Source organism: Dromiciops gliroides, chromosome 3 (genome assembly GCF_019393635.1).
Source record: "Dromiciops gliroides isolate mDroGli1 chromosome 3, mDroGli1.pri, whole genome shotgun sequence".
Taxonomy (NCBI): domain Eukaryota; kingdom Metazoa; phylum Chordata; class Mammalia; order Microbiotheria; family Microbiotheriidae; genus Dromiciops; species Dromiciops gliroides.
Genome location: NC_057863.1, coordinates 456,744,054 through 456,769,577, shown reverse-complemented (window position 1 = coordinate 456,769,577; position 25,524 = coordinate 456,744,054). Strand labels below are relative to the sequence as shown.

The following is a 25,524-nucleotide window of genomic DNA, read 5'->3' as shown; positions in this document are numbered from 1 at the left end:
GTGAAGAGCTTTAAATGCCAAACAAAGGATTTTATATTTACTTTTAGAGGTAATAGGGAGCCACTGGAATTTACTGAGTTAAGGAGGTAACATGCATAGACTTCCACTTGAGGAAAATTACTTTAGCCTCCTTGCTGCAAGCCTCTATGACAAACCGTCCTAACATAGCTGTCAATTAAGGGGCTCTTGTAATAGTCCAGTTGAGAGGTGACGAAGATAAGACCTAGAGAGGTGGTTTTATGAGTGGAGAGAAGACAAATAAGACCAGTGGAAGTGGAATCAACAAGACTTACCAACTTACTGGATGAGAATTTGCAGGAGAGAGAGTGGGGTGAGGAATAGGGAATAAATGAAGATGATTACATGGTTTCAAACCTGAGTAACTGAAAAAAAAAATGGTGATGACTTCCTAGGGAAGTTTGTAAGAGTGATGGGTTTAGGGGCAGCTAGGTGGCGCAGTGGATAGAGCACTAGCTCTGGAGTCAGGAGTACCTGAGTTCAAATCCAGCCTCAGACATGTAACACTTACTAGCTGTGTGACCCTGGGCAAGTCACTTAACCCCAATTGCCTCACTTAAAAAAAAAAAAGAGTGATGGGTTTGATTGGAAAGATAATGTTTTGGATGTGCTGAATTTGAGATGCCTGTGTCAATCCAGTTTAAAATGTCAAATAAACAATTAGAAATGTGGGACTAGCATTCAGGAGAGAGGGATTGGTACACAGATCTAGGAGTCACCTGCTTAAGGATGTTAAAAGAACTGATGGGAGCTAATGAAATCACCAACTAAGAGTAAAGAGAGAAAGGAGAAATGGTCAGATAGGTAGGAGATCTAGAAAAAGTGTATGTGACAATGCTGAAGAATGAATACTTGGATTTGAAATGCTCTTACACTATTTCTTTTTGAGTCAGATTTCTAAAAAAATATAATTTTAAGGAGTTTAGTTGGCCCAGTGAGTAGTGCAAAATTTCTAGTTTTTCCTCACAGACATGACCTAATCTGGAAAATGCAAGAGAGACTGTGTGACTGTTCCAAGTCATTCAATGCAAGTCAGCCAAACTGGGCTGGAGTTGTAACCTATTTAACCATGTATCACACTGATTCAGTTTTAACATGTAAATATGTTATGTATACACATACACATGTATAAGTTTAACACTGTTTAACACCACCTTCTGTAATAAGGGCCTTTTAATTAACATGAGATGCTAAATTCAGACATTGAAAATGGAACAACTGTAAAGTGTGATTTGATCATTCTAAGAGGATTTGACAATATCAGAAGCATAAGGCTGTCATAAATTTGAAGTGTTGCTTTCCAGATTTTTTTTTTTTGCGGGGTAATGGGGGTTAAGTGACTTGCCCAGGGTCACACAGCTAGCAAGTGTCAAGTGTCTGAGGCCTGATTTGAACTCAGGTACTCCTGAATCCTGGGCTGGTGCTTTATCCACTGTGCCATCTAGCTGCCCCTGCTTTCCAGAATTTTAATGTGTACCTTGTTCTTTTTTTCTCCCCTGTCTTCACAAATCACCACTAATTTGTTTTTAAGGCTTTCATTCAAAAAGTATAACTTTACTAAATTTTATTTCCTTATTTGCAAAAGAAACGGTTTTTTTTAAAAAACCCACTAAGCTCATGATGTGACAAGATCATCTTGAAAGTATTTATCATTGTATATGCATTTTTGTGAGTAAAATATTTCTTCATGATTTTCATTCACTTAGACTGTATATAGTCATGGAGTAAGAGAGTCGAGAACCAATGAAGTCCAACCTAAAAAAAGTTAAAATGACTAAATAAGTTCTGATAAATGCCATTTACAAATAGATAATTTTTTAATGGAAGTAGATGACACAAGATATATTTTAAAAGTAATTTTAGGGGGACAGCTAGGTGGTACAGTGGATAAAGTACCAGCCCTGGATTCAAATCTGACCTCAGACACTTGACACTTACTAGCTATGTGACACTGGGAAAGTCACTTAATCCTCACTGCCCCACAAAAAAAAAAAAAGAAAAGAAAAGAAAAACTAAAACTAAAAGTAATTTTATTTAGCTTGTGATTCAAAGCTATCTTTAAAATATTTTTTTTCCTATTTCACAGATGAGTTAAACACACTCCACACTGGCAGGTAACACATATCTTGGAAAAAATAATCGCCATATTTTGAAATGCCATAACTAATAAAAATGATCAGTAAATTGTAAAAATAACATTTAATATTGTAAAGCTATTTGCTTCAGGAAAATAGCTGTCCCTCAGTAGTCCATCTAAAATACTCTAATAGTGACTTTCTTTTTCTAAAAAAATTAGTTTTATATTGGGGTTTTCCCCCAAATTATTAAGCATTTCTCTTTTTTGTTCCCATTTCTCTCACTCTAATGAAAAAGGGAAAAAAATACAGAATCCTGGTGTCCCATAGATAGTCAAGTAAAGCAAAATCCCATTAAAAAACTATGTCTTTTTCCATTGGCTTTTTGTCATAAGGTGGGAAATGTTCTTGTTCACTAGTCCTTGAGAATCATGGCTGATCATTTAGTTGATCAGATTCTCAAGTCATTCAAATTTTTCATTTTTATAGGATTATTTTTCTGGTTCTGCTCACTTCACTCCGGATCAATTAATACAAGTCTTCCCTTGGCTCTCTCAAATAGTCTTTTTCCTTATATCTTATAGCACATTAGGATACCATTACATTCATACTGCAATTTGCTCAACCCTTCCCCAATTGATGGATACCCCCTTAGTTTCCAGTTTTGTGCCACCATGAATAAATCTTCTATTAATATTTTTGTACATATAGGACCTTTTCCTCTTTTTTGGTCTTTTCTGAATAATGTGATGCAGGGGAGAGGAGCTTTTGATTATTTAAAAAATACAATCCAGAAACAAGTGATTGATGCTGTAACAACAGTTGCTTTTTTCATGCACTGCTGCTCTACCTACTTGGGAAGCTGTTAGGCATGAGAAACTGCATTTTCCTAAAAGTTCTTGAAGTCTCCTTTATTTTATATAACTTGTACCATGCATTCTAGGAACATAAATAATATGGAGAAGAATTCCTCTTGTAGCAATTCTGGACATTTTTAGGTAGCAGATGGACATAATTCGTATGAATTTTATTTCTAGGGTGGTAAAAAGCTTAGTTTGAATGATTTGATTTAGATTTTATGGAGAGAAAAAACAAACAAACAAGTTTTGCAAAGGTGTTTGCTTTTTAAAATAAGCATGCTTACTACCAGTAAAGACATTCTAAACATCATTACCAAGCAGGGGGACATTTCCTAATTTCAATTTTCTCTGTAACCTTCAAGACTGAGAGAAGCACTGAACCAAAGAATCTGAGAACCAGATTGAAGTCATGCACTAGAACAGGTAGAAAATTAGCTCAAAGGGGGCTTTCCTCATTGTCAGTATTCCACAGCTCTACAAAACAAAGAGCACTTATTAAATATTGAGGAAATCTGATATTTTTCATTTATTTACCTATACTCATGTAAACAAATAAACAGTAAGGCAGAGATTTGTTCTCCTCTAAAATCCAAGTAAAAATCATTCATGTTATGTTTTATGCTACTCCAGAAATAGTGTTCAAATAAATTTAGTCTGCCTGCTACCCCAAATATTAAAAAATGGCTTTAATGAAATGCAAAATATAAAAGGAAATTCAAATCCTTCTGATGATGAATGACATTTTATTGCTTTGCTTCCATTTTTGCTAACATGAAAACAGAGAGAATGGTGTCAGAAAATAAAGGGTAAGACAGATTGTAGGCAAACTGAAAGTATGATGCACACTGTCTGACCATAAAGCAATGAGATATTTATTTACTGAAAACAAGCACACCAGAGTTTATGTTCCCAAATGAAAGTCATCCTTCAAAGTGGTCACCTTGGGATGCAAAAAGGCTTATTCCAATGATACCATCCATTGTTTAAAACATTTTTGAAAAACTCCCTTGAAACAAACTCCAGAGCCACAGAATCAAATCAGTCACATTACTTTACAGTTACCTATCATTTCTGTCCCAAGATCATGATTATGGATTTCGAGCTAGCCTTAGTGATCATCTAAATTAATCAGCTTGTTTTAATGATGAGGAAACTGAGCCTCTCCTCCTCCTCCTCTAACCAAGGTCACACAAGTAGTAAGTGGCAGGGCTGAGATTTAAGCTCCAATGCTCCAACTATAAACCCAGCTCTCTTTCGACTCTGCTGTACTGCCACCCTCACACTGTGATGACATCACAGTTTGTTCATCTACTTTTTTCATCAGGCTTGGCTCTGAATGACCTGTCTCTGCAAAAATCAAATGGATCCTCAAGGCACAAAATTTGTCATGAGGATATTCGTAAGAGCAATGCTACAATATCTTTGGGAAATTCTAAAGGAATAGCGTCAAAATGGCATAATGGCATCATTGTTGTAATAAATGTAGTCTCCCAAGGTGACTACTGTGAAGGGGGAAAATCTTCATCTGGGTGTAGAAATTCTGTTATGTTTGGTGCAAATCGAGTTGCTTTGTGGTTCCAAACTGTATGCACATATATACTTTTCTACCATAGAAGGTATGAAAGTAAATAAGACAATGTAAAATGAGGGTGTCTATGATTCATTCCACTTATTTTATGCATAAGCAAAACACTTTGTGTCTTATTTAATGCCCTATAAATGTCAGGCCTTATTGCTGTTGTTATTTAATGAAAGCCATATTCTGATATTTATTATGGTATAGAGGTAACTTTAGGTACAGCCAGCAGAATATAAACTTTGGTAGGTTCTACCAACAAAGTCAAGACTGGCAACCTTTTTCTTTTTTTCTTTTCTTTCTTTCTTTTTTTTTTTTGGTGGGGCAATGAGGGTTAAGTGACTTGCCCAGAGTCACACAGCTAGTAAGTGTCAAGTGTCTGAGGTTGGATTTGAACTCAGGTACTCCTGAATCCAGGGCCAGTGCTTTATCTACTGCACCACCTAGCTTCCCCAAGACTGGCAACCTTTAGGCTGAAAACCAACTTAGCTAAGTTTGGTGAGGGTCATTACCAGAAGGTTGGGTAATAAACCATCAATTAAGGATGGGGACAAAGCAACTCACAAAAACTGTCTAAAATGTAGGGGGAGAGTGACCACTCTCAGTGGAGGGAAGAATATATACACTAATGAAATCATGGATCTTTTAAGTATTGAATCATTATCATCATTATTTACTACTACTACTACTACTACTATATTATTCATCCTTTTTTTTTAAAGCATCTAGCAATCAATAAATCATCAGGTATTTGTAAGCATGTATTATATGCCTGATGTTTGGCCAGGCAATGAGGATACAAAGAAAAAAATGAGAGTTGGTGCCCTCATAGAGCTTACACTCTACTGGAGGAAAACAAGCTATCTGCATATAATATAGAACACATACAGAATAAATTTAGGAAGAGGGGGTCTAGCATCTGGGGAATAAGGAAAGGACTTGACCTGAGTTTTGAAGGGAACTAGGAATTCAAACAGACAAAGATGAGGGGAAAGTGGCTTGGATGGAGAGATAATGAACTTTTTGGGTATGCTGAATTTGAGATGCCTACAGGACATCTAATGGAAAATCATGTAAGAATAAGATGGTGGGGCAGCTAGGTGGCACAGTGGATAGAGCACTGGCCCTGGAGTCAGGAGGACCTGAGTTCAAATCTGGTCTCAGACACTTGCTAGCTGTGTGACCTTGGTCAAGTCACTTAACCCCAATTGCCTCCCCCCCCTCCCCCACCAAAAAAAGAATAAGATGATGATACAGCACTGGGCATAGTGTTCTGCATACAACAGGCAATGAACAATTATCTGTTGTATGGAATTAAATTGAAAAAATACTTGGGCTTGCACCTCTATACCTTATTGTATAAAGTTCACAAAATAATTTATGTTTGCAAAAAGTTTATGGATATTTTATTTTTTAAAAGATAGGTAATTCTTGAATTCCTTAGCATATAACCAAGTACCTATACTACTACTACTACACCAGGATACAAAATTTCACACAAGAAAATGACAACTGTGTGATCTGAGGCCTTTTAGCTCTCTTCCCTCTCCCCAAAATTGTTCTGAAGGGTCTTAAGCAAGAAAACAAACAGGAAGACTGACTATTGCGAATGAGATGTTTGTGGGCTAGTTAAGTGATCTTAACCAATAGTTATCCACTACAGACAGGTGGAAAAGGAGAGTACTCTGAAATAATAATAATGATAAAAACCCTTAACTTGGCCTAAAAAAGAACAGAATAAAGCTCTGTTGTAAGAGAGAATCTCCATGAACTCAGAGCTCGAGAACAGGAAAGAATAAAATAAAAACTCTGAAAAAGTGATGCATATTATAACTACAACAGCCTTGCTAATATAGAGGACTGGTATTTCATTGTTTAGTAACTTCCTTTTCTCTTTCCTGTTTCAAAGCTTTGCAAAACCTGAGAACAGAAGAGTACTTTAAAAAGCAAAGGTTGCATCTTAGTCATGATTCACATTAGAAGGCTTTTCTTTTGAGTTTGGAATAAAGGATGATGTGCCTCCTAAGCACAGAATAATATAGTACAACCTTAGATGTCTGTTAAATGCCTCAGGTCGTCTACCACAAAACCAAAATCCTGATCGTATATGCTGCTGGAGCCCTCTTGAGAGTAAGCTGTGACAACCAAATCAGTCCATTCTTCAATATGTTCTCAATAGTTGGGTTTGGGGGGAGGGGGCAGGGCAATGAGGGTTAAGTGACTTGCCTAGGGTCACACTGCTAGTAAGTGTCAAGTGTCTGAGATCAGATTTTGAACTCAGGTCCTCCTGAATCCAGGGCCGGTGCTTTATCCACTGTACCACCTAGCTGTCTCTGTTTTGAATAGTTTTGATGGTGATACAGTTTTTCAAAACTTTTTTCCCTTGTTTGGCACGAAAAATTACCCCCAAAAGTGATTCAGTTATAATGGGTGATGTCACGTGGTAGCATGCTGCACATTTCCAGTAAGCCTTTCCTTTACACCCATGTTGTTAGCTTGAAATGGTACAGCAAGTTTGACTTAAATCTCCTCTTTTAACAGGCAGGCTAAAAATGAACACTACAAAAATACCAGCTTTGATTAATGACTGTAGCCTCATGATATGTTCTCCTGGAAATTCTATTCACTTATCTCGGTCAAACTGTTTCAAGGACCTGTGTTTTTCCTTAGTGTAAGGGACTGATATTTGCATTGTGGTTGTGGCCTAAATCAGTGATTCTCAATGGTTCCCCGCCTCCCCCCAGTTGTTAGCCACTGGCAGCTTTATAGTGGAAGAAGATATTACTTAGTTTAAGTATTGGTCGTTTGGGATCAAACACCAGGTATAGTGTTTGATCCCAAACATCATTTTACAAAATTTAAACTGCCTTTGATAAATAACTGTTTTAGATTCCCATCATTTAAAAAATAATGCTCTGCAAAGCAACCATAACTAACACTTTCTGACAATGTTTATTATTTTTCAGAGTGCCTCAATTACCATATTCTGTGCATGTTTACTACATAACTTGTTTGTGATTTTTTTTTTTGCATTCCGCTGACCACTGTGACAATAAGCATTTTGCTTTTAGAAATTCCTATCCTAGGATCCATGAAATACATCCCCTCTTCTACTTGCATAACATCATTTCCTGATCTCTTTTCATGCTGCCAGGGAGGTCCAGTTCTGTTTCCTATAACTGTGTTTAACCCCTTCTTTGTTTCGGGAAAAACTATGTTATTGTAACTAAACAGCATGACAAGTTGTGTTTTCTCTAGACAGATGTTCTTCCTCCCACACCTATTTTGTTACAATTTAGCCTACTCTGTCTTCTTTACCCACATGCAATGTTTTCAACCTCCATTCAGCTTATAAAATTGGCTAGTTTCCAATATCTAATATACCATTTATAAGAGGGTTTCATTTCTGTAGTTTTCTGGATTGTGCACAAGTTTCACTTGTTTTATTTTTATCAAGAGAGCCTTTTTGTTTGTTTGATATACAGGGCTTTTCTCTTTAGTGTTCTTCACTGATTTAATAAATTTCGTAACAATGTACTTTAACATAGCCACTTACTGAATAATGAAAATTCAAATGCTAGTTTTGTTGTAGAGTTATTACCTAGGAACCTCTTTCAAAAAAGGGGGAGAGGGTAGCAAAAATCCCCCCCAAAACCAAAAAACCCTCTCCAGTTTTATAGTAACACCTGCATCTTGCATCAAGGTTTTTATGCTTTTAATAAAACCCTGCTCAGCAACTTATTGCTTCTATCTGGCAGAGCCTGAGAGCAAAAGGGTGTAACTTGGGTTTCTAAAAACCGTGTGGGTGTTTTTGATTATAATAACAATTGCTTACAGCTGTCCTATCACAGGCAGAGTAGGACATGCAGAACATGCAGGTACATAGGGGGAAACACCAAACAATCCTGTCTTTTGGAAAACTTTCCTTCTTTTTTAGCATACATTTCACTTATGAGGTAGACAGTAGGGGTAGAGGAAAAAAAGCACTGAATTTGTACACAAAACACCAGGATTTTAGTCCTGTCTGTACTACTTCTAAGCTGTGTGACTGTGGGCAAGTTACGTTAACCTCTGTGAGGTTTTCCTCGTCTCTAAAATGAGAGACAATACTTGTGCTGTCCACTTCTCAGGGCTCATTGTGAGGATTAAATGAAATAATGCATACAAAGCACTCTTAATTATGAAGAAGTATCCTGAATAAACAGATGTATATATTATTTAGTAATAATATTAATAATATTTTATCTACATTAGTAATGTTTTTGTGTCATGGACCCTCTCCCACTTTGGCGGCCTAGTGAAACCTAGATACTTCTCAGAACAATGTTTCTTGCTTACATTTGTAAGCGAAGGGAATGCTGAATTTCAATTTGAGGTTAGAGAAAAACAGACATTTTTTTTCCTAACCAAGTCCACAGACTCCCTGAAATCTACCCATGGATCTCCTCTTCCCCTTCAAAGGTTATCTATGGACCTTAGATAAAAGAACCCTAAACATAGAACCAATTTAAGAGTAACGTAATGCTTGATCTCAAACACCTACAATGCAGAACATCCAAGTAACTTTAAACAAATTCAGAATGTATTAAGGAAGAACTGGAAAGAGGGCTATTAACCTCAAGATATAATCCTATTGTCCTAAATACTCTGAAAATGTCTTAAAAGTCTTTAAGTATAACTTTTCCTTTATAGCTTCCAAGCAATTCCATTTTATAAAAAGTAATGACAATTGAGGCATTAAGGGAGCCAAAAGGACAATAAAAATTCTTGAAAAACCTCCAGACTGTATGAAAATGTTAAAAACCAAAAACACTCATTCTAGCACAACAATTATTTTTCCTTTCCAAAGAGTTATTTTTCTGTTTTTTGGCAAAGACAACGCTCCAATTCAGCCCGTGTGAAGACAGGTCAGATGGAGGTAACAGGGACGGTTTTCCGAGGCCTGCTGGCATTTGTGCACAAGCCCTAGTTAGAAAAGTCAAAAGCAACCCCAGAATTACCATAGGACGCATACCTAAAACAAGCTAAATTCTTGGGGTCACATTCTGTCAGTGGTCACATGTATAGCTCCACATTAGAATCCCACTATAATCTCCTGAATGGCAGGCTGAGAGCAGCAGGGGACATAGAAGGCCTATCAGTGCCATGCTGGGCAAAAAGGACCTTAGTGAATACTTGACTTAACTTTGACCCCCTCTTTGTGTGTTCTTTTCCTACATTATGTCATGTCCTGCCCTCCCAGGAAAAGTCTCCTCTTCCCCCACTAAGACTTGTTTTCTGGTTTTTCATTTCACGTTATCTCCAGACTTCACTAGGGTTCCAGAGCTACCTCTACATGGACTCCGCCGAAGGTTATGATAAATTGTCTTAAACACAAAAAATGTATGTGAAAGTGCTTTCTAAACTGTAAAGCACTGTTAAAATGTAAAGTCTTCAAAAATTATTATTAGAGCCATGAACAGATGGGCATAAAGGAAATGCTAGAATAGCACTGTTTTATGCAGTAGTGAGGCACCAGAAAACAGGTTTTATTTCTGTTATACTTTTCAAAGGCTGCATTCTCCTCTAGAAAGGCGCTGTAAGATCATTTTTAGACAAATCCCTGAATCTCAGCCCTGGGTTGGCTTATTTTGGCCTTCAACACGACTCCTAATTTGGACTACTACTCTATATAACTAAAACTGCCCAGCCTTAGCTTCTAAATTCACTTTGTGTAAAAGAAATCACCACCATACTGTTTCCTTCTACCAATATTTTTAACCTTCAAGTAATTAAGTTGACAATGAAAATCTCTCTTGTAGAATTCATCTGGATTGCCTTGAAATGCATAACACAAATTGTCAACTTGTTTAGAGCTTTTAGTTAGGTGTTTTTTTGGGGGGGTCTTCTGTTTAAGGATTTCAAAGTAAAGTCTGAATTTTACTGCAAACTAGCCACAGTTAAATTGCAGTAAATCCTTGGTACAGAAAAATGTTTCAACATGTTAAGAAACTGTGGACTTTATTTTGGAGGAGTGGAGGGTAGGAAGGATAAGACTCCTGTTATATGATCTACTTTGTTAATACATGAAATGTGACTTTGAAGAAAAACTTGCTACAGGCTATAGTTAAACCTACTTTAGAGAAAGCTTACAGTAGACTCTAAGTCACTTACAAACTATTTTTAAGTTTTTTAAAGACTGAAAATGTGTATGTGTGTGTATACATACCCACATCCACATCTGTATACATATAGAATGTTAAGTTTATATTAGAAGATAATTTACTAATAGCATTCATTCAGTCTTAGGCCAAGAAAGGGCCATGAGCAATATACTTTCACTAACAGCTTCCTGCTCTGGTGTGACGAAGAAGTTTGATTACAGAAGTGTCAAGGCTTCCCTGAAGGGCAGATCTGACCTTGCTGCAGTTGTACTCAAAAATATCAATGGCTCTGAAAACCTCTAGGATGAAATATAAACTCCTCTATTTGCCTCTCTTTACTACCTGACTCTTCTTCAATCTTATCACATATTACTTGCCTTCACGTACACTATATAGTCCAGCCATATTGACTTATTTGTTCTTGTGCTAACCTTCCCTGACTGTCTGTGTGCCTTTGCACACTGTCTGGCCCCCATGCTCAAGGAATCCCTGGGTTCCTTTAAGACTCAGCTGAAGCACCAACACTCAGCAAGGCAGTTCCTTATTCCTTATCTCACTGTCCTCTCCCCCTCCACTCCAAAGTCCCCTCAGCTTAGCTCCCTGTGTTTTCCCATTTGTGGTTACCATGTCCCCATTCTGCGCATATATATATATGTACATGTGTACCCCAGAGGTGGTCTCTGCCCTCAATAAGCTTTCACTTTGTTTCACTCTTGTTTTTATATTCCTAGTACTTAGCACATTTGTTAAATTAAGCACTTAAACGAATGTTTGTTAATTGATAGCTTGTCTGATATGGGGGTGGTCTATGAAGAAAATTAGAAATCCAAGGGCCTGAGCAATTGGGCTCACATTAATCTCAGACATTTACAATACAGTTTTAGAGTGTAAGATTTAATATAAATTTAGTTTTAAACTTATTCATTTGCAGTGGTCTTTCAGGGATTGTAGGTACCAGTAAACTCAAGTATTTTTCTTCCTTTCATTTAACTATATCCCTGGTAGATTAGGAACAATAGAGGTAACACAGACATGGATATAAACAACATTTGATTTTATTCCAATGATACAAACTTACATTATTGAATAAACTGCCAAATTACTTTCAGATTTTTTTGGGGAAGATTTTCACAAAATTCCTTTATGGAGGGAAAATGACCCCATTTTTTGGACTTGTGTCAGTACAGCACATTGTTCTAATGGGTTCTAGTAAGCTGAGATGGCTTTATGGGTAGGTCCAATGACAGAATGTATCTGGTGTTGGAAGGTCATTTATTAACTCATGTGACCTTGGGGAAAAAAATCACAACCTCTAAGACCTCAGTTTCTTCATCTGTAAAATGAGAGGCTTAACCTGTTTACATGACTTCTAGCTCTAAATCTGTGATCCTATGTCATGGACAAGTAAGTAGTACAGAGGGTTAATCATATATAGATCTGATAAAATAAGATAAAGATAACAGTCTGGATTGCATTTGGGAAATGGTAGAGAATTTTTTTATCACAGTTCAAAGCTTCTCCCTTATACAATCTTTTGTTTTTGGGTGAAGCAATTGGGGTTAAGTGACTTGCCCAGGGTCACACAGCCAGTAAGTGTTAAGTGTCTGAGGCTGGATTTGAACTCAGGTCCTCCTGACTCCAGGGCTGTTGCTCTATACACTGCGCCACCTAGCTGCCCCTCCCTCATACAATCTTACAGAACACTATAACCTCAGAGGAATCAAAGTTGTGGGTGACTCAGAGGGCAGTGGAAGTAGGTAGCCATGAACATGAGCAATGATGATTTACATGCAAAAACTGTTATAAAATGATATCCAGAAAATATAGTATTGGCAAAGAAGTGGGATGATCCTGTTTTGTCAATGAAAGATGACAGTTATCCTGATTATACTGCTGTCCACCAAATTTTAAAAGGCCTGCAGGAAAGCCTCCCATGCCACAGGAAAATTGACAATGGAAGACTTAATGAAAGATGAAGAAAAGAAATGCATAAAAAGATTAAGTGTTGATGTTTTGCAGTATATACCCATGCAAAAAATACCATGTGGATGAGATCCACAGAAGTGTTATTGTGGAATTAGGGTATTCCTCTTCTAGCAGCTAGGTGGCAGAGTAGACAGATAACTCTGGGTTTAGAGTTAAGACCCAAGTTCCAATTCAGCTTCAGACCCTCACTAATTGTGTGAGGCACAACTGACCAGGCAAGTCACTTAACTGGTTTCCCTTTGTTTGTCCAACCTACTTACCACGCTTGTTGTGAGGATCAAATGTGATTTCTGTCAAATGCAAGGTACAGATCTGGGCACATAGTAAGGCACTTAACTTTCTTCTAAAGGTTTACAACAATGCCTTGTGGTGCAAAAAACAGTAGAGTATAATCTTCCTAAAGTCCCACCAAGCTGTATAGACTCCTAGCAGAGGTCTAAAGACAAACTGTTTATCCGTGAGACCCTAAGTGAATGAAATCATAGATCTTTTGAAATATGGTGTACCTAGCAGTAGACATTAAACTTTTTTTTATTTTAAAACGTAGGTTTACCAAACAATATCATGTGTCTTATTTTGTTTTAACTTAATTCTAAGGGGAACAACTATCTCCATTTCTTAAAAATCCTTTAACTTCAGAGAAATTATAGCTAACTTGTGTGAACACTAAGCATTCACATAACATGAGGTATACTAACAGCAATAGTGGGACTTGCTAAATTAAATTCCAGAATGCAGCAGTTAAAAAGAAAGAATACTGAAGGGAGAAGTATGTCATCCAATTCTTTTTCACACTTTCTGGACCATAAAGGATCCACTGGGACAAAAAGTGCTTGCTTCAGGTGGAGAAAAATGGAAGCTACTAAAAGGATCTTTTAATTATGTAATTCCATGAGCGCCAGGTTAGATTATTATTCTACATTCTGCAGGGTCTTTGAAGACAACTTTGCAGTTTTAACTAGTAGAGTATATGGAAGATTTCAAGTTAATCCATTCATTGATCAACAAATATTTATTCAATATCCCCTATAGGCTTCTTACCTTTAAGTAGCTTACATTCAAATTGAGGAGACAAAATTAAAACATATGAACAGATTGTATGCATTGCAAATCAGTATGCAATTAAGTACTAAATTGTTTGGTGCAGACCATAACAGTCTGTAAGAGTTCAGAGGTGAGAGAATGGCTTGACTGTTTATAAAACATAGTTACTGCTTCTGAAATGCTTTTGTTGTACTTGCTATTAATCTGCTTCTTGAGAAACTCAGAATAATCAACTTTATGATATGCACTGGTTTCAATAATCCAGAAGTAATTTACATAAGGTTTTGAAATCAATGCGTTTTTATGTTTGTGTTTTAATACTCTTCTGTCAATGTTAGAGGAATTAATTTTTAACAAACAATGAAATGACACTATGAAGACATGATTCAGGAAAGAATGGGGAGCTGTCCAGTTTCTTCACCCTAACCCAGGACCCAACGAGCCACTGCCCACTCCACTCAGTGAACAGACAACCAACTGTCCTCTTGCTAAGACATAAAACAAGATTCAAGTCATCTCCTCTGAAATTCTTCCAGCAACATGAACATTAAGAGTAAGAGAAAGCTAAAGGACAAAGAAATTATATAAGCAAAGAGCACACTTCAGTAGCATATGGCAGGTGCTGTCACTAACCACAACAGATCAACCAGCATTTATTAAATGGCTACTGTGTATCATAATAAATGCAAAGGCAAGATCTGCTTTGATAAAGGAGAGTTTCAATTTAATTTTAAGAGTTCGGAGACATGAAAGCCAACAGCTAATAGTTTTCAAACTTGTACAGCTGAGGGGGCCAGGTGTATTTTTAAAAAAAAAACCTCCAGTTTTACAACCCTGGCTTTGATCCTCCTCTGGTATTAACACTTGGTTGGCTAGTTTCAGGATATGCAAAGCCAAATTTTTATTTTCCTTCTTTAAATACAATCAAGCAAGGTAAATGGGGAAACATGCTTATGGTTGACTCACTTTATTTAGTCATTTATTAATTAAAGCTATTTTATAACATAGTGCTTACCAAACCTATTAAACACTGTTTAACATTTTATATTTTAGCCTTGTACCTGGAGCCACAGAGTTCTTCATGGTGGAAGCATGAAGAATGCATCGCAGTAAGTTATCAAATAGCAAAGTGTCATGGCCAAGAGTGGTCTATGTCACTTAGATATTCACAAATTATTTTCTTTCTGAAATGAAACTCATTTGGATGTTGAAATTTCTAAGGCAGATCCCTAACTCCAGTCATTGATAATTCAGCTGGAACTGAATCTTGGAGAGTTAACAAAATGAACACTGAATAATAGTTATACATGAATATCCTTGGAATGGCTGCTCACTTCAATAACTTTTGTTTCAAATTAATTTGGATCTCTTTTCTTCAACAGAGTTCTATAATTCCTTATGTATTTCACTGAAAATGGAAATGGAACCTTTTTAAATACTATAATGGTTGAATGAGTAAAATTAAGGTGGCCCAGAATCTCACTTTTTCAAAACCTATTTTAAAATCTTGGGTTCACTAAAACCAAATACACATCCGTGTTTGCTTTTTTTTTTTTAAATGCATTTAATATTACTCAGGCCTAGTCGTAATAGCAGCTGCACAAGATGTGCTCAGTAGAGGTACTTCATTCTTACTGAAGATACCTGGGTAGGAGAGAAAGGGAATCTGTTTAATGTTAGCAATTAGTATATTTGACAGTGATATGACAATTGATAAAGGCCTACTCAGCTGTATGAAGAAAGTTATGAGCAAATTTTGAGAATCAATATCTCACCCTGAACAATAAGAAGATTGGAATTATGAAAAAATAGAAAGCATTCCATGTTCTTTTTCCTTCTTTATTTATTTCAGCCATTTTAGAACCCTCAAATAACAAAGCAACAGGAAACCTGCAATACAGAACACCTGTGACCTTTTCTTCCCATTAGTTAGAAACAAAAACTATAAAGCAGAGTTATATATGATATATATATATATAAAGCTAGCGCTTATAGAGTGCTTTAAAGGTTTGCAAAGTACTTTAGATACATTAATTCATTTGATCCTTAAAACAATTCTGTCAGGTAGGTGCTGTTATCATTTTACAGATGAAGAGACTGACGCACATAAAGGTCAAGTGATTTCCTCAGAGTAACATAGGTAGTGTCTGATGCAGGATTTTAACTCAGGTCTTCCTGACCCCAGTCTTTTCCTCTATCCACTATAATACTAAAAGTTTCTATGTATTATATATATAAAACACAGTGTTGGCAGTAATAAGGAATGAAAATAAATAGAAATGATAATATTAGGTGATGCTTTTACTAATAAAACAGATCTAATAATGATGTAAAATATCTGATAGTTCAAAACAAGCAACTTTAATATATATATATATATAAATTTATTTAATGTATTTCATGCAGAAGAACCTATATCAAGGAAATGTATGGAAATATAAGTTATTGCTGATAAAATTTTAGATAACATACCAGAAACTCCTGGGGGTGTCTTAATGAATTTTCCATTAAAATGACCAATAACAGCTTCACATTTTTCTGTTGATTCCATCCTATTGATATATAAATATAAAACACTTGTAAATATTTAGATATCTTTTATTTTACCTTGTGCATATGTGAATGCCATTAAGTATAAAAAGGCATACCCTGTTAAATGTAACTCTAAAACAATAAAAGCTCATTTATTTGGTGGTTTATAATATTAAAGCCTATAAAATCAATGCTCATGCACACCTATATAAAAATAATTGCTGTTTCCAACTGATGAGCCAAATGTACCTTCTAAATATTAAATATTAATTTATATCCAGTATACTTTTAGCATTAATTATATTCATTGTATTTGAATTCTTTGAAAATTGGCATAATTTTTCTTTTCTTTTTTTGTCAGGGCAATGAAGGTTAAGTGACTTGCCCAGGGTCACACAGCTAGTAAGTGTCAAGTGTCTGAGGCCGGATTTGAACTCAGGTCCTCCTGACTCCAGGACTGGTGCTTTATCCACTGCACCACCTAGCTGCCCCTGGCATCATTTATTTTCAAACATTTTGCTCTCAGAATCCCAAAGAGCTTTTACTTATTATGTAGGTTATATCTATCAATATTTACCATAAAAGAAATTAATTTCAAATAACAATGACAGCCATTACAGCAAACTTTTTAAATTAAAAAAATAATGAGAGGGGCAGCTAGGTGGCGCAGTGGATATAGCACCGGCCCTGGAGTCAAGAGTACCTGAGTTCAAATCCGGCCTGAGACACTTAACACTTACTAGCTGTGTGACCCTGGGCAAGTCACTTAACCCCAATTGCCTCACTTAAAAAAAAAACAAACAAAAAAAAATGAGAAAGTGCAATTATTTTTACAAATATCTTTAACGTCTGGATTAATGGAGAACAGATGGGATTCTCATATTGCTTCTGTATTCAATCTGTTGTACTGTGTTGTTCTGGTTGAAGTGTATGAAGAAAATCCAGCCTTATATATCCGTGGTTAGAAAAGGAAAGATTATTTTAATAAGAAAGTAACACTTTAGTAAAATTACAGAAATAATTTTGCTCTCACAGACTCCCAAAAAGGTCTTGGGAGCCCCCAGTAGTCCACAGATCACACTTGGATAATATTTGGTTTCTGTAACTCTTAGTGAAGCTAAATTCAGATAGACTCAATATCAATTTGGCCACAGGATGATGAACTGAGCAGCCGCAGCAATTCTGGAAGGTCAACTATTAAGTTATGTCTGGAGGTCCATCTGCATCCATAGAGGGATTATGTACACTGCGCAATATTAAAACTCCACAAAGTCCTGAAAAATCCTTTGGCAGAGGCTGTGCTAGCCCCAATTGAGTATCAACTGTTTCTCAAATAGTGTCAGTGAATCAGTGGGACATATTCTTTTATTTTTTTCTGATTCCTTGATAATGCTTCAATAACTTTTCTAAACCACAAACCAAACCCAACTACCCAAACAACCTGTGCTAACAAAGTGAGCTAATGAATCTACACGAATCCCATCTCAATTATCAATAGTAAGTATTAGGCATTTCCCCACCGATTCACTACTTGATAGCATTAACAGATGGCTTTAGTGTTTCCTTATGCATCACAGAAAGTTATATCTGGCTAAACTAAGTAAAAAGTCAAGTTTCTCATCTTAATAATTCTTCTTAAGAATCCTATTTACATTTTCATCGTAAGGAATCAGTTTTACTTATTTTACTTTGCTTCATTTTGTTGAGAATAGCTCAGCTCTCCATATTTTCCCCAGACTGGATGTGTAGTGGCTACTCATGGCACTAGCTCATTACTGATCAGCAAGCGAGCTTTCACCTGCTCCTTTCCAAACTAGTTAGGCTCACCTCTCTCCTTAGTGAAATGGTGTCCCTCTCCTTCCCAGTGGCTCACCATATTGGTGACAAATTTAGTGAAAACACCAGATTAGCCTTAGCTCACCAAAACCCAGCACTCCTGAATTCAAGCATACACTAATTTCATTTTCTATAGTAGCAGGGATTACAAGTATGTGGCAGCACACCTGGCAAATATCAAATGTTTTATATAAAAAAATAGCAGAGGCAACAAGGGATAGTGGATGGGTGGAGTGCTAGACTTGTAGATATGGGTCCAAAACCTAGCCCTGCCACTTCCTTACTGGGTGAACGTGATCAAGACACATGACCACTCTAAGCTTCAATTTCTACCTCTTTAGATTGGGTTCATACTCATAGTACTAAAAAGTTGCTATGAAGCTTAAATAAGAATCCAAGAATGCATGTAAACTGCTTTGCTAACTTTAAAATGCTACATAAATGTCAGCTATTATTACTTTTGGCAAATTCTGATCCACAAAGGAGGAAAAAATTATATAAAATGGAGTGTGTGTGTGTGTGTGTGTGTGTGTGTGTGTGTGTGTGTGTGTGTGTGTGTGTGTGAATGTGTTCATAATGACCATCTCTGTAAATGATACAAGTTACTTTTAGGAAATTTTCTCCCAGTGTGGGCTCCAAAACATTTAGCCTTCTCAGCTTTAAACGTCCTGTGGGGAAATTTCAAAATATCTGAGAACCTACAAAAACATTTTAAAATCAAAATTAATGCCCCATTGCATTTAGTCATACCTTTCTCTCTTTTTTCCCCCTAGGGCTTTTTTTTTTTTAGTTATACCTTTGAAACATCTTTATGGTACATAAAACAACAGATATAGCAATGAAACATACAGGGGAAAGAAAACCCCAAACACTTACCTGGCAAAGCCAACACCACGACTTGTACCACTGGAATCACGCAGTATCCTTGTAGAGATTACTTGTCCAAATGGTTTGAGCATGTTTTCAAGTTCTTGCTCATCCATGGACAGTGGCAAATTAGAAATATACAGGTTTGTAGGATCTTGTTCCTGTTGCTGAAACAAAATAGTCGCTCATTAATTTCCTCAAGAGAAGTAGATGTGAAATCTGTGACACAAATAATTTGACATTATTATAACTATACTTATTTCCTTTCTAGTCCATCTTACACATTACTGCCAATGTAATCTTCCTTAAATGTAGATCTGCCCAAGCCACCCCCCTACTCAATGAACTCCAATAGTTCTCAATTGCCTTCAAGACAATATATATATATATATATATTTTGGGGGGGGGCTGAGGCAATTGGGGTTAAGTGACTTGCCCAGGTTCACACAGCTAGTAAGTGTCAAGTGTCTGAGGCTGGATTTGAACTCAGGTCCTCCTGAATCCAGGGCTGGTGCTTTATCCACTGTGCCACCTAGCTGCCCCCATATATACTTTAAAAAATGTGCTTGTTGTCTTCACCAATAGAATGTGAGCTCCCTGTGAGTAGAGATTGTTTTGTTCTTTGTAGTTATATTCTCAGCACCTACCTAGCACAGTGCCTGGTGTATAGTGAGTGTTGAATAAATGCTTGTTGATCGATCTTTCCCTGTGATGTAGTGTGGTAATGTAAATTATAGGATGATCAATTGTGGGTTTCTACAAATAGTGTTTAAAGCACAGACATTCTCACAGATGGGTCAGCTCGGACCCCACATCACTGTTATTGTCCTGGCAATAAGAGGAGGGGAGGTCTAGAAAGCACTGCTAATTTGGATGGGGCCACCTTTGTGGAATGACAACTCTTCTCTGCTGTTTATCTAAAAATAGCCAAGCTCCATTCTGCTATTTCCAGCATACAGTTGTGAGAGCTTTGATTGTACCTAACAGGCAATTATGGGTAATTGTTGAATTCTGAGAGTCACAGATTGGTTCTGAATCAGGTCACTTGGGGCCCCTAAGGCTACACTTCTCTCATCTGACCATTTGGAATTTTTGTCATTTTCAAACCTTCTGGATTCTGATTAATTGGAGGTACATGGGAAAGGTGATATTTGAAACCGATTCATCACCAAGACCTGAAAATTTCAGCCCAGCTGCCTAAATGAAAATATTTGGCCAAAAATACTATGACATAATATTGAAACAAAACAGTAGAACGAAAGCTTAAGACAAATTAATCGCAGATGATCTTTTTCTTTCTTTGTAACAGAAGAATCAGCAAAAACCAAAGATGTAAAAAATGAATCTTTTAAGAAATGGAAATTTCTATGAATATTCATTAGGGCATTGTTCAAAATCATCAGGGGGAAAAGCTTACATTAGATCAGCAATATTTCCTAAGAAATTCACACTTTGCCACTACAACTGTGAGAATAGGATAGTCTTAATGATTCTAGAGTTAACTTGTTCTTACATCCTATTAAGTTATTATATTTTTATATATTGAAGAATGCAACTTGATGGTATCCCCTTTAATATGCGTGATTAGTAAAACCTTTAATTGATGTTTTAGCCTTAGGCAATCATATCATCTTCATTATAGTAGTTTGCATTTCTAAATGTAGAATGCTTGGAAAAATATAGTGAAAATGTATTTGGTTATGCTTTGTATGTCTGACTTTACAAAAAATTACTAGTTTCATGTTTATGCAAGTCTAAATTAAGCCTATTACTCTTTTTTTTTTTTTGCAGGGCAATGGGGGTTAAGTGACTTGCCCAGGGTCACACAGCTAGTAAGTTTCAAGTGTCTGAGTCCGGATTTGAATTCAGGTACTCCTGAATCCAGGGCCGGTGCTTTATCCACTGCACCACCTAGCCGCCCCAAGTCTATTACTCTTAAGGGCACCACCATCCCCACAGTGTCTCTAGGTATTGTTTTCTACTACTTAACTATTTCTCGCTTCCTTTCTTCCCCATATTCAATCTGTTGTCAAGGTCTGTGGATTTCACCTTTGCAACATATCTCTTAATATATCCCTTTAATACTGTCACCCCACTGGTGTAGGACACCAACACTTCATGCTTGGACTATTGCAATTGCTGGCTGGTGGGTCGGCCTGCCACAAATTCCTTCCCACTCCAATCCATTCAGCCATTCGAGTGTTTTTCCTGAGGTGCAGAATCTGACCATATCATTCCCCTTCTCAATCAACTTCACTGCTTCTCTTTCACCTCCAAGATCAAATAAAAAATGCTCTCCTTGGCACTCAAAGCCCATCATAAGCTGGGCCTGACCCTCAACCCCCTTCCAGTCTTCTTACACCTAATTCCCCAGCAGGCAATTTTCAATCCAGAAACACTGGCTTCCTTCTCTCAGCTCTGGGCATTTTCATTGGTTATTCTCCATGCCTGGGATGCTCTTCCTTTTCATCTCTGCCTACTGGCTTACCTAGGTTCCTCCAGGTCCCAACTAAAATCTTGCCTTCTACAGAAAGCCACCCCCAATATCTTGTAATCCTGGTACTTTTCTTCTGTCAATTATTTCCTACTTATTTTGTATATAGATTGTACATATTTGTTTGCTTGTTGTCTCCATTATTAGATAGCAAGCTCCTTGAGGGAAAGGACTGGTTTTTGTCTCTTTTTGTATTTAGCACATAGGAGGTACTTAATAAATGCATATTGTCTGACAGACTTAAGTGAATCTGTTCACTTTATATAACACACAAATAAAATAATCTGAATTCTATTGTTGTCGTGTATGATTCTTCATGAACCCATTTGTGGCTTTCTTGGCAAAGATACTGGAATGGTTTGCCTTTTCCTTCTCCAGCTCCTTCTTTTGTTTTGTTTTGTGTTTTTTTTTTAGGAGGGGCAATGAGGGTTAAGTGACTTGCCCAAGGTCACACAGCTAGTAAGTGTCACGTGTCTGAGGCTGGATTTGAACTCAGGTCCTCCTGAATCCAGGGCCGGCGCTTTATCCACTGTGCTACCTAGTTGCCCCCCCCCAGCTCCTTTTACAGACAAGGAAACTGAGGCAAATAAGGTTAAGTGACATACTCAAGGTTATACAGCTAGTAAGTACCTGAGGCAGGATTTGAATTCATGAATATGAGACTTTCTAATTCTAAACCCAGTGCTCTATTTACTGTGCCACTCATCTAGCTATTTATCTAATCATCCAATGTTCCTCAGAGATATCAAATATCCTAATGTGTCACATAAAAGATTATCTAAATCAGTGAAGCCATTGGGAAAGACTGTCAAACCTGCTCTCTAGTCATAGGGTATTAGTAGAAATTCCTGAGGCTGAAATTTTAGAATAGGGTACACCTCACAGAGATGGGCAAACCAGATCATCTTACTCTGTCTCCTGAAGAACCTGTATGCAGGCCAAGAAGCAAACTAGGGACTGCTAATTGGCTTACGGCTGTACATCATCACCCTACTTATTAAACTTATATGCAGAGCACAGCATACAAAATGTCAGGCTGGACAAATCCAGAACTGGAATGAATAAGGTTGCCAGGACAAACAGCAATAATCTCAGATGTGCAGATGATACTACTTTGATGGCAGAAAGGGAAAAAGAATTAGGAAGCTCTTGATGAAGGTGAAAGAGGAGAGCACAAAAACTGGCTTGAGGCTTAAAAAAAAAAAACCTAACATTTTGGCAATTGATCCCATCACTTCCTGGCAAACAGGGGGAGAAGAAATGGAAGCCAGGTTAGATTTTATATTCTGGGGCTCAAAGATCACTGTAGACAGTGACTGCAGCCATGAGATTAAGATGTTTGCTCCTTGGAAAGAAAGCTATGGCAAATCTGGATAGCATACTAAAAGCAGAGACATCACACCTTTCTTACAAAGGCCTGTATAGGCAAAGCTATGGTTTTTCCAGTAGTAATGTATGGCTCTGAGAAGTGGACCACAGGGAAAGCTGAGCATTGCAGAATTGGAACTTTAGAACTGTGATCCTGGAGGAGACTTTTGACAGACCCCTGGACAGCAAGAAAATCAGATCAGTCAATACTTAAAGAAATTAGTTCATACTATTCACTGGAGGGTCAAACACTGAAGCTTAAATACTTTGGCCACATAATAAGAAGACAGGATTTGGAAAAGACACTGATGGTAAAGATTGAAGGCAAAAGGAAAAGGGGAGGACCGAGGACAAGGTGAAGAGACAGTATCATGGAAGCAACAAACATGAGCTTTCATAGACTTCTGGAGATAGTAGAAGACTGAAGGGTATGGCGTGCTGTGGTCACAGAGTCAGACACGAATGACTCAACAACATAAAGACCTACAAATCTACTATTGTAAGATCTGAATCTGCTAAAAAGGACTGCCTTTTAAGCAAATAGTTTTATTTCTCTAATCCACCCTCCCCCTGCAACTATGCAAACCTTCAGGAGTTTTAAACTTCCTAAGACAGTGGAAATATTTTGGGAATGGAAGGATTCCATATATTAATATGTAATTTGTACAATGAGGGTGAGTCCTGAACATGAAGTCTGAAGACCTGGGTTTGAGTCTTGTTTCTGTCCACATACTAGTCTTTATGTTGCTGAGTCATTCATGTCCGACTCTTTGTGACCATAGCACGCCATGCCCTTCAGTCTTCTACTATCTCCAGAAGTCTATGCAAGCTCATGTTTCCTTGGGAAAGACATATTATTGGGTCTCACATTTTTCTTTTGTAAAACGAAGGTGATGGATGGTCTTTATGAACCTTTGCAGTTTTTGAAAGTCTATGGGTTAATGAACTCAAAAATTCTATGACTTCTAAATAGTTATTTTATGACTTTCAACTAATTAACCAACCAACACAGGGTTATCCCTAAAGAAATAGACCATGGCATACCTTATTACCCAGCCCAATCAACTTACATTTACACTTATAAGTATACAGTGTGTAGTCTATTATTTCTATTTATCAATTCTTTCTATTTCTTCATATGTCCTAGGTAGTGAATTTGGCTATTTTTGTTTTTTGTTTTTTTAGTGAGGCAATTGGGGTTAAGTGACTTGCTCAGGGTCACATAGCTACTAAGTGTTAAGTGTCTGAAGCCAGATTTGAACTCAGGTCCGTCCTCCTGACTCCAGGGCCGGTGCTCTATCCACTGTGCCACCTCGCTGCCCCGAATTTGGCTATTTTTAATAGGCAAAATGACTTATTCACTCAAAATTCTTCTTAAGACATCATTGCTCTTAATTTTTTTTAAACTGCTCAGTACAGTTTGGCAAATTAGTTGTTAAAATGGTGCTATTAGATAATACTCTCTTAAATTAATAAAATTGTTTTAGGAGAAGGAGGAATGCTGGAGGTGATTATTTAAGAAAAAGAGTAACTGCATGTAAGATAGTTGAAAATGTAGTTTTCTAATTGAGAAGGGTTGTCACTGTGCATCATAAATGGATTGGGCACTTAGCAAAGAGCTTGCTTTTTTTTCTTAGTTTAATGGACCTCAATGCTTGAAAAGATGCTTTAGCCTACATGAAATAAACAAATTAGAAGCCTAATAAATTCTCAGTATTTTTCCCCAGTGATTTTGAATTTTGAACTTATATGGTCTCCAAAAATCCAAATTCTTTTATGTGATACATTAGGGTATTTGATATCCCCTGAGGAACACTGGATGATTGGAAGATTATACAGACACAAAGCTCTCTTGACAGGGATTAGGGACCTTGAGCCAAATGGAAGTCAATCTTTAGAAGATAGTGATTTTGCAATGCAGAGATAGGAGAGTACTTGGTGGCACATATGTATATATATATATATATATATATATATATATATATATATATATATATATATATATATATATATATATATCATATAGGATTCTGACAAGTATTTTAATATCCTTTGGATAAGGACTGCTGTATATGTCATCCTTCTCTACCTGTAACCATTCACTTTGAGTGAAAAAGTCATTTTGACTATTAAAAATAGCCAAATTAACTACAAAGGACATATGAAGAAAGAGAAAGAATTGATAAATAGAAATATGTACAGAATGATTTTTAAACACACACACACACATATTATATATATATATATATATATATACACATACATGTCTAATGGTAGCCATCTCTAGGGTGAGGAGGGGAAAAGGAAAACAAGTAAAAAAAAAAGAAATTTACAAGGTAACTACTATATAAGAGGAATAGCAAATTGTACATATTAGCTTTGCAGTTTCATTTGCAGTCTTTTTAAAAAATTATACTATATCATAGAAACATTCATTTTATTTCATAAATTAATAATAAAATTTTAAAAGAAAAAAATTAGAACCACTACTCTGTTTTTACTACTAATAGAATATTTTAAAATGCAATGCTATCCTCTATTTTATAGGTAGTAGGCAAAAATAGAAGGGATGTGGGGGCAAAAGGTCCCTTCATGCCCCTAAACATGAGAAAAGTTCAATGACTTCTCTAATAAGTAAAGAACTAGATTGCACATTGGCTATATGAGAGAAAAACAAATGGGTACTAATGTTCACTTAAGTTGAAAAGTGGTGCTCAGAGGTGTA

General features: G+C 36.7%; 1 protein-coding gene across 2 annotated transcripts in view; it reads right to left on the bottom strand.

Annotated features, from left to right (window-relative positions):
• The window catches only part of RBMS1 (RNA binding motif single stranded interacting protein 1), a 276,072-nt gene that overhangs the window by 28,510 nt on the left and 222,038 nt on the right, over positions 1 to 25,524 (bottom strand). For both annotated transcript variants that reach the window (XM_043994399.1, XM_043994400.1), the window contains exons 5-6: positions 18,947 to 19,104; positions 16,175 to 16,254 (exon numbers count right to left, since the gene is read on the bottom strand). In XM_043994399.1, coding sequence (XP_043850334.1) covers positions 16,175 to 16,254; positions 18,947 to 19,104 — 238 coding nt within the window. The remainder of the gene's footprint in view (positions 1 to 16,174; positions 16,255 to 18,946; positions 19,105 to 25,524) is intronic.